The sequence below is a fragment of the Tuber melanosporum genome (assembly GCF_000151645.1).
Source record: "Tuber melanosporum whole genome shotgun sequence assembly, scaffold_16, strain Mel28".
Classification (NCBI taxonomy): Eukaryota; Fungi; Ascomycota; class Pezizomycetes; order Pezizales; family Tuberaceae; genus Tuber; species Tuber melanosporum.
The window spans coordinates 1,189,270-1,201,269 of record NW_003298819.1 but is presented as its reverse complement, the minus strand read 5'-3'; the positions used below and the strand labels follow the sequence as shown (position 1 = coordinate 1,201,269).

General features: G+C 46.4%; 1 protein-coding gene; it reads right to left on the bottom strand.

Annotated features, from left to right (window-relative positions):
• Positions 1 to 938: 938 nt before the first annotated feature.
• Positions 939 to 2,685, bottom strand: GSTUM_00004975001 (uncharacterized protein). XM_002836798.2 has 2 exons: positions 2,375 to 2,685; positions 939 to 2,299 (listed from the first exon to the last, which is right to left on the bottom strand). The coding sequence occupies exons 1-2, from the start codon at positions 2,450 to 2,452 to the stop codon at positions 2,189 to 2,191; spliced, it is 189 nt and encodes a 62-aa protein (XP_002836844.1). The 5' UTR covers positions 2,453 to 2,685; the 3' UTR covers positions 939 to 2,188.
• Between the last annotated feature and the right edge of the window lie 9,315 nt (positions 2,686 to 12,000).

Below are 12,000 nucleotides of genomic sequence, written 5' to 3'. Positions count from 1 at the left end.
CCCATCCGGCGAACTTTGCGCGCCCAGCTCCGACTGGAGGAGGGGTGGGTGGGGTAGGTGTACTTGCGCTTGTGGGTCGGCAAGGAGTGTGCAGAAGTGATGGATTGTGTGCCATGTACCGGCGGTAGTGGTGGTACCGTCGTCGGCCGAATGGCGCTTGCTAGCTTTGTGTGATGGGCCGTTCGGATGTTATTATGAGAGGAGTGGGGCAAGGCGGAGTGTGGGTTAAGGTTGGTTTCGTACTTTGTACTCGTACTTGGAGCGAGCGACTGGCTGGCTGGCTCGTGTAAGACGCCTCTCACACTTTCCCGGATTAGTGGTGATACCAGCGGGCGAGTGACCGATTGATGGATCGATTGGTTCCGGATGGTACAGTACCGGTGCTGCACTTTCCCATCTCCCTATCACAGGATGACTTCCATTGCCCTTCTCCTTCTTCTCCTCTTCCTCTTCCTCTTCTGCGTGTGACGCGCGGACGGGGAGAAAGATGGAGAAGAGAAGCGTACCCCTGAATGACGTCGGGCTCGCGCAAGTGCTGCCGCTTGCTCGCCTGCCTGCTTCTCGCGCTGTTAAGAATAGAATGGTCGGAAAATTCGTGGGGAGTACGAGAACGGTACCGAATCTGGAAAGGAAAATGCGCAATGGACAAAGGTGGACATACAATTAATCGCATCGGACAGAGTCCGAAGGAAGAGACGGCCAAGTTATTTTTCTGGAAGGTAAACTGTAGTGAAGAGAACACCCAATATCCACCCATTCATTAATCGTGTTCCTTCCGCTTTTCTCCCTCCCCAACTCCCCCTGGGGGGGGGACACCGTTCTCGAGTCTTCTTCATCTTCTTCCTTCTCCCTCTCCTTCTGGCCCCTCGCTCTTGCCACCGAATAGACAAAACAAAATATCCACGGTAAGCACGGGAATCACGGATGATATCGTATCGTTAAAAAAGGGTATAGTACGTTAAGTGTACCATCATGCTCAATAAATACATACATCCAGTCCAGAATCAAACAGTTTGGGGAAAAGAAAATATGAAAAAGAAAGGAAAATGGAAAAAGAAAGGAAAAAAAAGAAAGGGAAAAAGAGGGGAAAAGCAAATAAACACCGCCCCCACCCATATATGCATACCCAGTTAAAAAAGGCGAAAAAAAATGGAAAATGGAAAATGGGAAAATAAAATAATAATAAAAAGAAAGAGGACGATTTCAAACCAACACCTAGCAGCTATGCTCAGTCCCTTTGGCCTGTCTTGTCCTTTCTTCCCTTCTTTCTTGATTTCAATCCCCCGCCCTCCGCCCCTCTCTCCTTCCTGCCTGGCCTGGTGCTGCGGGTGCCACTGCTACTCCTCTTCCTCCTCCCCCCGTCCCGACCCCCGCACAAGCCAACCAATCAGAACACAGGACCTGGAAACGAGGAAAAAAAATAGTTCGAAAAATTCCAAAAATCCCAAAAGCTAAAATAATGAGTAATCTTTAGTTTCCCGTTGCGCCCGCATTTTTTAGAGAGGAAGGAAAAGGTGAAAAACGAGAAAAATGACGTAACGCCATAAACACCAGGTATGAAAGAGACGATGGTAATGATGACGATGAAGATGATGTTGTTGACGAATTCGCGCTAAATGCCCAATACCGACAAAAAAAAAAAAAGAACGGGAAAAGAGAAAACGCGAACAAGAAATATTCCCATGAATTAAACAGCTTGGAAGGGGAAATAAAAAAAATATAGAAAACAGACAAAATAGAGAAATTGGGGGGAATTTGCTTTTGTTGCTTTTTCCGGCAGGGTGAGGTGTGCTGTGCTAAGAGGGGGATGGAGGGAGGGAGGGGCTAGGTTGGTTGAGTCGAGAGGAGGATCGTATGGATGAATGAATGGTTATGCTCGTTGACGTTGTTGGGTTGTGGTGCCCCGTGACGATGTATGTATGTTACCCTCGTGAGCCAGACAGAAGGAGCCTCCCACCGATTCCGTCAGTGGATTGCATTTTCCGTATTCTCGCAGATGCTGAAGCAACAAGATGATCGAGGTCATGAATTTCGTTCGAGTATGAATAAACCTTTCCTTCCGCTCCCCCCCTCTCCCCCCCACATTCCACTCTCGGCCAAGGATGATTGAAAGAGGGATAAAGTTTAGTCGGTAATAGTCGCAGTAGTAGTAGCTGGAATAGTAGCAGTAGTGGTCGAAAGTCCTGATTTACCGACTCTCGTACTCAGGGAACGTCGAGTGTAATGACGAGAGGTCTATCGAAGGTTTTCGGTAAAGCTTTGGCGTCGAGAAAACTGAAGGCTTCCGGAGATTGAGTTGCTAAAGGAATGTCAGTAACGGTGAAGCAGCAGAAATAGCCCGCCTCATGGAAGGCCGAGTCTGTCTAGAACTAACCCTACAACTATCGCATCGTCCACCGAAGATATTTACTCGCCCGCGGCATCCTCTGGGTTGGTTTACACAGGAGTACATTGTGAAGGTCGTGATTTGCTTTTCAGCTTCGTCGCAGGTTGAGATGATGGTTGGGATTAATGTTGGTGATGATGGAGTGTGCTTGCCCTTGTTATCGGTATTGTAGAGTTTATCGAATGCGTTGAAGGAAGTAATTGCGATACTGTCCAAGAGGCGTCCAAGTGAGGCTTGCGGAATTGACCAGGCTAATCGAAGGGAGGATCGTGATCTTAAATATTTGGACTCGGACTCGGTGGGGGGGGGGCACTGGTGATAATATACTCGTAGTGATTGCAGGAAGGGAGGAGGGTGGGAGGGGCGAGATACTTTCCAACATATGGGCCTGGGGGGGGGGTCACTAGGCAAGGCGAACGGGGGGATTATGGTGGACAGCGAGGCACTGCGGCCACTCCCCCCCCCTTCCGTTTTGCCCTCCTACCGTAGTTCCTTCCCTTCCCTTCTTCCCTCCCTTCCCTCCCTTCCCTCCCTTTTCCCTCCCTTCCTCCCCCCCATACGCATAACTCACACCCTTCCCAGCTCATACCCGTAAACCCTACCCTACCCTACTCATCACTTGTAAGAGGAAGCACGAGAAAGGGGTCTCGCTCGCTCGGGGTGAGAGAGAGAACATGCCACAAACACGACGCAGGCGATCAAGAATACCAAGTTTCAGCCCTCCGCCAGTAGCGCAATCGCAGATGCTCGGCTTGGATGGACTTGTTTTACACGGTGGAGACAAGACGGCAACGGGGCGGGTCCGAAAGCAGACTAACTGCCTATAGCCTCAAAACCCGGAGCAAAGAAAGCAATAATAATAATAATAATAATAATAAAAAACAAAAAAAACAGATATTAATATTGCTGAAGAGACCCAGACTCTCTCCTCCCTTACTATCCTCTTCAGGTTTGGGATTTCCCGGATATGGTGGAATGCCCATCATATCCTATTTCTGCAAAGTGGACTTTTTAGGAATGCAGATATGTATAGTAAATTATAAGTCCATGTTATGTCACCATACCTAAGACTTGTTTCCCTCGATACAGGTTGTCTATCTAGTTGATGTAATTAGTTGTCATGTTTATTCTATCACCATGACTGCAATACCGTACTTGTATTTCCCACTCTTTCCCCTCCCCCCCTTCCTCGGGGCTCGTCGGGGAACTGGCACGTTCTGTACGGCATAGTCTACACAAACCCTCGTATCTAGAGACGCGCATCGGCATCATTATCAAAATGGCTATGAAAAAAGATTAAAATTTAATTACTCTTCCCCAGGACCCAGGAAACCCACAGCGCCACGGCAATAGACTACTCCTACCGCGTCCGCTTGCACTCCCGACTAACTATCATAGTTTCCCCCGAGGAGAGGAAAAAAAATTTTACGCGACATTTCCGTTTTTCCAAATGCTGTGCTTCCGCCATGGCCCCACTCGCCGGCCCCCGAGAACAGTTGCCCGTTAGTATCATCATGGTGGGTTATTATTCCAGCAAGGCTGACGAGGGTCTTGCAGCGTCGCTCCAAGCCTCCGCCTCCATCCTCCCCGTCGCACAAACCAAAACAGGAACTCTTAAACCTCGGAGGACAACGCAGCACAGATCTGAATGTGTAGACATCCGCCCAGACGTCACCTTAGTTTTTTAAGCCCGGTGGGAAGAGAAGAAGAAGAAGTAGAAGAAAGAGGGTGCTGCGGTGATGAGGGGGGGGGGGCTAAGGATGGATGTTAATGAAGACCATGTCAAATCCCGCCCAAGTTACCTGAGCAGCGGTAAAGTATCAGGTTGTTCGCTCTTGTTCCACCCGCAGCGCTGCCAGCATATCACGGTACTGTACTGTACTCAGTATATCATACGGGCACACGTTACGCCCGTTCGTTAAATCAGCATAGCCAAGCGGAGAGGAATAAAAAAAACAAAAACAAAGGGTCAGAATATGGAAAATGGGAGTCTGCAGCGTTGCTCGAAACCTGCCAACGAACCCAGGTTTGGAGTCACACTAACGCTATCGAGCAGGCGCCCTCTATGCACTGCCCAGTTACGGTGAGAATTCATGTCGGCCCACAGCCAAAGAGACAATTGAGCGCCCTCCGATTTTGATTTTTCCCATGTTTCAACCCTTGCAACCCCTTCTCCAATCATTATCTCTGATGTGGTGGGTGGTCCTTAATTGCTTTCCCTACCGGTATTTAATATGGTAGCCCCCCTCAAGCAAAGTGAAGTAGAGGTTAAGATAAGTGCCCACTGGCTAATGACGCAGGTACTTTCCAGATGTACTATGGGCTAGGCGGGATTTTGTGTTGGGTTGGCTTACCTCATGGAACGTAACGCCTTGGGATAGAGGGCCTGATGGAATGCTTCCCTCCAGTTAGAAAATTTATTATATTTGGCAGCTGTGCAGGTCTTTTTTGGAGCATCTCCGTTCGCGATTGCGTGCACGCCCCACATTTTATTTTATTTCATTTATAATTTATTACCTTTTTTATTTTATTTCTTCCTCGAAATGGTGTTCACTCTACCTTTCTCTAACCACTCTTGTCCCCTGTCTGCTAAGGGATATTAATCCGAAATAAGCGGTCGATAGCCACAACCCCATCCCTCAGGGAATCCTCCCCCCCAATCGCCAAGCTGTCCCCCCACCCCTGCAATGATTACCGCATGGGTAAGGGTGTTGATCAGAATAGGAATGTATGGCAATTCCCTGAACGCCATGGATTTTCCAATCCTTCTTTGCCATCTCGGTTCACTCCCCAGCGCAGTTGTGGTTTGTCTATCTGTCCGCCTGTCCAGCTGTCCGCCCTTCAGCTCAGTCGGGGCTACCGATGACAGACAGCCTCAAAAAAAAAAAAAAAAAAAAAAAAAACCCCTACATACATATCCTAATGTACTCGACTACTGGTACTGTACTGTAAGCATTTGACTATCATTCTAGTACTGTACTCGTACCTTTTGAAAGGGAATGCATGTTCGCCTTCAGGCTTCGATTTACAGTAAGTTTAAGAAGAAGGAAAGAAGGAAAGAAAAAACAAAAGATCCCCTCCCCTGAACCGGGCTGACCGGGCTCGGGCCCCCTGATCCCGTTTGTTCCCCGAGCATTCTCACTGGTTCTGGTCCCTTGCAATAATTACTATAAACTACAAATACTACAGAACACGTTATGATAAACCGGGGTTATCACGGAAATAACCACAAAGTAAATGTTATCAACCTGCCAGCCAAAGTACGACTCATTCCAACCCCCTTCCCCAACAGAATGAATGCCGGTGTTATCTGTGCGATATGCTGTGCAGAGTACCGGTACTGTAGTAGGTACAGTACAAACCTTCTGACTTGTGCACGTTCTTCCATGCGAGTTTGTGTGCAGCGAGTTGACTGAGATGGGATCATCTTTGTCCAGAGTGACATGATGATAGTTTTTACAATTTTACCATATGCATCTTTCTAGAAAAACTCCACTCTCCACTCTCCACTCTCCACCCCCCCCCCCCCAAAGAGAAAACCCCGATCATGCGAGTTATCTTCCCATCGCCTCCATCTCTCTCCCCTTTCTCGCTGCCGCCAGCCTACATATTCACACCGCCACCCCACGTATAGAAACGTGTTCGAACCGAACCGAACCAAAAGGGAAATCAAACTAAACCAAAAACCCAGACGAAACAGACAGGACAACAAAGACAAAACAGCAACATTGAGAAAGTGTCACAACCCCCTTTCCCCCCCCCCCCGGGCTCCTCAAGGGGTGGGGGTGGGGGTGGGGGGGTACAAAGCTCAACATGATGAGTCTAGAGCCATGTCCATGTGCGTACCGTACCAGTAGTACTCGTTACATAAATGTGTTGTACCTGTATGTACATGTTGTGTGCGAAAAAGGGTTGATCGATAACAATAAGTTACAAATAACGAATTTTTTTTTCAAAAATAAAAATAAAAAATAAAAAGTATTCCTTGCGTTAGACTGCTCGGTCCGGCATCCCCCCCTCTAACAATGAATCGAGCAACCTGCAGTGCAGAAAAGAATTTTTTGTTATGATAGTAGGAGTAACTCGTACTGTACCTGTACCTATCCGATCCAGGATCTCCACTCCATCCATTCCATACATCCATACATCGCCTTGGGTAGCCAACCCCCCCCCCCCTTACCCTTCTGAAATGTGCGAAATAAGCGACGGAAAGGCTTCCAATTCCTTCCTTCTATCCTCAACGTTTTTTCAGTACGAAATGGGAAAATGGGAATTACATTGTAATCCTGTTGGGAAACGGGATTTTTTTTTCTTTCTTTCTTTTTTTTTTTCCATTTTACCCTTTCGATTTTGCGTAAGGCTTTCCTTTCTTCCTTCCTCACCTTCGCGGGAGTTTGTACTCGTACCGCAAGGGGGGATAAATATAAGGGATAGAAATAGATACGGCAAGGTAAGTTACGAACGGATCATCGGAAGAACTTTTTTTTTTTTTTTTTTCTTTTCTTTTCTTTTCTTTTCTGCTCATCTGATGGAAGATTCCACAAACATTCGATACATGGCGGGGTGCGTTATGACTTTTTTTTTTTTTTTTTTTTTTTTTTCGTTAACCGTAACCGGCAGAATAGCAAAAAGGTTCATTTCGTGGAACATGTGAGGTGTCCTTTTTTTTTCTCTTTCTTTCTTTCTAAACTCGAATATCGTGACTTGTATCATGATATCAAAATAATAATAAATGCCGGTTATAAAGGTTGAAACGAACGGACAACTGGTAAACCGTACTGTACCTCTATCATAGCAACGATATTTTCTTCTTCTTTGGTTCTTGTGTATGTATGCATGTATGTATGTATGTATGTAAATGTAATGTAAGATATCTAGTTTCGTCCGCGTGGTAGGAAACGCAATCGTGCAGTTGGATTAAATTCATTCATTCCCACCACACAGCCCAGACACGATAAATATTGTAACGATGATACCGGTAATACCATTTTCGAGAGAGAAATCTTCCCTTCTCCTAACCGGTAAACCTTTCTTTTTCAGAGGCGAGAAGAAGATACGTTGTCCGCGTACGATTATGGTGATATCTCAACAATAAATAAAAGAGTTATGATATGGTATGGTATGGGGAGATTAGTCACCCCACCAACCCGCCCACGACCCATATTTTTTCGCTCCGGATGACCGAACCACCGGTACGGTACTCGACTAATCCTGACTTTGTTGTTGTGTGTGAGAGATGACTGTCTCCGACTTTTTTTTTTTTTTTTTTTTTTTCAGAACCACGAGCGAGGCTGTGATGATCGTGATCGCGATTTTTGGTAGAGGTGTGTGTGTGTTTGTGGTTTTGTTTCATCTGCACAGGGTTTATTACGAGTTGAGGTTGAACTCACTCACTCACTCACTCACTCACTCACTCGAGAATCGCGGACGTTCAAAACCAATTCGCCAAAAAGAAACCTTAACAATACCTGTACCGGTAATCTATTTTCCTTTTTTTTTTTTACCGGTTTTCCTCCTCCCCAATGGGTGGTGCGAAAGAGAGATATACTACCGTAGTATAGTAGGGTACTCCGGAGTAGGATTCAATTCGATTCGATTCAATTCAATTCAATCAATCGTACATGCACATACATACATAACCTTTCCCTTCTTCACTTTTTCACACTCATCCCGATCGAGATATACCCATTGGTCGAGAGCAGCAGCACCAGAAAGATGTTACAATCTTTGGGATAAATCCCACAATATTTTATTTTATTTTATTTTTTTGTCTCCCACGCTATCGTACCAGAACCCTTCTCGTCGGGGCGGGCAAGGCGTGGTAGGTAAAATTGTAACAGTAACTTACATGGATGGGGGTGGATGCATTCGCTGTCCCCCCTCCGCCGCATTCCTCCACACCACCACCAATCTTTTGTACGATGGATATGTTTGGAACTTGTGTATGGTCCTGAGGTTGAGTGAGTTTTTTGTCCATCTGGGGTGTGTGTGTGGGGGGGAAGAGGCTCACACACAACTTCGCGGGAAGGGATGGAAAAGGCGGATAGGCGACAAAAAGGAAAAATCACCTCATATGATAGGATGAGGATATTCGATACCGGTAGTCTAAATCGAACTGTTGGGTTGTAACTACAAGTACTATGATAGTACGAAGTTACCGGTGCACGGCAGGCTTATCGTAAGCTCAGCCTTATGTGGGGCAGAGAGAGAGAGAGAGAGAGAGAGAGAGAGAGAAAGGATGACTGTGCACTCACTACATCCATGCGGCTCCGGAAGATGTAGCTTTTCCTGGCACTCGGAAATTCTCGCGAGGCGAAGTAAGGCAAGCGGACGCGTATGTACTAGTACTAGTACAGCACCATAAGTCTACTACTACTACTGTACTTACGTACAGTGCAGTACAGTACATGGGTGTGTGCCTTTCTTCTTCTTCTCACCTTCACCTTCACTGCGCGTTGAGTTCCTCCGCCTTCGCACTCGTGATGCTCGCACAGCTGCTATTATTGTCGTGTTTGGTCCTCAATTCGAGTAAAATCAGTCATTCGGTTTATCGCGGTTCTAGATCTGCTGGAATTTGTAACTGTACTCGTACCTCATGATTTGTCGCGACAGAAAGGCAATAATAATAGGTTCCCGGGGAAAAGAAAGGAAAAAAGAAAGGGCGAAAAAAGCAAAAGCACCCCCAGCTTCTTGCTCATCGCCGACACACCCTACATTTCAGTTGAACAGCTAGCTAACTACTTTTAACCGCACCGCACCGCACCATAACTTCACTTCCACTCACGATTTACATACAACCTAACCAGAGGAGGGGAGGGGGGGATGCTGTTCGAAAGATCATGAGAAAAAAGATCGATTGTTCGTCAGCAACAACAAAAAGCTGTGACCACACAACAAAAACCCAAACTACTGTACGTGACCTCGTGGTCCATTTGTTGGGTGGATGGAGGGATGGATGGATGTGGGAGCCCTCGTGGCCTACACGATTGGCGAATGTAGGGCCCTGAAAGGCCTCAATTTCTGTTTGGATGATTGGATGGTCCGTCGGTTTGGTGGTGGTGGTGATGAGGAGGAAGAGGTAAAAAAAAAAGAAAAAATGGAAAATTGAAAAAAAAAGAAACTTACTTATCATACTTTATCGGTAACGAGTATGAGTATGAGTACGAGTACCGGTACTCGTGCTATTTGTACCTTGAAAACATCCGTGGTTAACTAACTTAGGTTGGCTCGGTCAAGTTAGGTATGATATTATTTAGGTGAGAGTGAGGGAATGATTTTTTCTTTCTTTCTCACTCTCACTCACACTCTCCAAGAGTTCCCCCATCGTGTATCATACTCGAGCACAGTTGCTGTACAGTACGTGGTTACTCGAGTACAGAGCCCACCGGCAGCGCCAGATATGCCCGATCGAGCACCGGATCTGGCGCATTGCTTCATAGATTGAGTGAACCCTTCATTCCACGGACAACAAAGAAGTACAAGCATAATAAATAATACATAAAAAATAAAAAAAAAGGTCACCCGGTTCAATCTCTATCACCGCAACCACAACCATAGAGACTGCACCTTGACCAAAACATCCAATAACTATCATACGGTGCGTAAAGGTTTTCCATTCCTCCAATGCCCCGTCCGTGCAACCGTGAAAGTTGTTTCGAGGACACGCACACACCACACCCACTTCGTTTTCTTTTTTGTTTCCTTTTGTTTCTTTTCGCATAAAAAAAAAGCAAAAACAAAAAAACAGTTACCGTACCGTACTCAAGTGCACACAAAAAATTAAAAAAATTGGCCACCAGTGTTTCGGCTCATCCGAGTTTCATGAGAATTCGCAAGTACCGTGTCTGCCCGTTTATCGATGGGGTAGAAGGGAAAAAGAAAAAAAAAGGAAAAAGGAAAAAGTTTGGAGACGAGATGAGGTTTTTGTTTCAACGCCTTTTCCTTTTCCTTTCTTGGCGGATTGGTTGATGGAGAAGGTAGGTGTTGGGGGAGGTGGTGGTGGTGGGTGGGGGGATAGAACTCGTCATGTGAAGAAGGGAAGGGAGGAGGGATTTTGGGTTTACCGTGGCTCGGACTACAATTTTCATACCTCGAGTATCACCATGATAACTTGGGTACAATTGCAACAAGTTTTCTTTCCTAGGCTTTGTTGGGCCTCTTTGCTTTTGTGATTGATTGATTGATTGATTGACTGTCAAGGCCTTCAGGCTTTTTCCATGTACAGTACAGTACTGTAGATGTACGAGTACAGTACTGTATGATACCGTACCTAACCTTTGATGCGCTGACCAGTCAAACCCCAACCGCAGAGATGGGGTCCACATCGGTTATATAATGGGCTAACCGGGCTATCCATTGAGTATGATCACGGTAACGAGAAAAGTGTCCATTGCCCGGCTTCATTGTTCGACTTTTGCCGGTGGAATTTTTATCACCGCTAGCCTATCATAACTTGGTAGTCCCACCCAAGTTATTGCCTAACCTACCGGTATCATTCATAAACCTTGGGTTAGGAGCGAATAAAAAAAATAAAAAAAGTAATCTCGATCACCGGTAGCTTACGGGGGGAAAAACAGTTTCTAAGCTTTTTTCTTCTTTTTTTCTTCCTCTTCTTTCCCTCGTCGGGTTCACTGTCTGTCTGTCTGTCCGTCTGTCTGACAGGACAATCCGTAGATCCGAGGCTCGAAAAGAAAAGTTTGTGCGAGCAGAGTAAAAATGTCCCCAACCATCCATCCATCCAGCCTTAATTTAATTATCACAAACGGACGGATATCGCGCCTCGCGTGGATAAAAGAGCTACGGTAGCTTTAGCTTAGCTTAGCTTAGCTACATGTTTAGTGCGCGACGCGCAACACACACAGATAATTGTGACAACGAGCCAGGAGCTAACGAAAGCCCTACGAGTACAGTACAGTACAGTACAGTAGAGTACCGGTACAACCGGCAACGTATATCCCTTTCCGATGGATACGAGTTTGCCGTTGGGAGGCACTTTGTGGTCGGGTAGGCGGCAGGCGGGGAGAAGAGGTACGAGTATCATACATGATTGTGGTGAGTGGGAAGTGGATATGTAATTGAGTTTGTCGGTGGTGAATCATATCGACTAACTGCGCCTGCGAGAGAAAGAAAAAACAAAGAAACTGAACCCTGGCGACAAAGTTATCGGTATCGGTATCTCACTCCGGTATCACTTCTCACTCTCACTCTCACTCTACCTGAACTTTTTTGTCGTGTTCGAGACCCTGTCTCGCGGAAGTGGTGGTTTGGCTGGCTGGCTGGATGGCTGGCGGGTTGTGTGATTCGGGTACTGTGGGAAAATCACGGTGCGCCTGCCTGCCTGCCTGCCTGCCTGCCCGTTTGCTCACTCGCTCTTACTTTCTTTTCTTTTCTTTTCTTTTCTTTGCTTTGCTTTGCTTTGCTTTGCTTTGCTTAGACTTTGTTGTTGTGGCTGGCAGGGCTGGCTAGCTTGCTTGCTTGTGATGGATGGTAAGGTATGATAGCTTAGCTGTCTCTCTCTCCCTTCGTCTGCCTGATCGGAAGATGACCAAGAATTTAGCGGGTTGCTGAGTCTATGAATTGCGATAAAACCCTCGTTCGGGGAGAAGGGCTTGGTA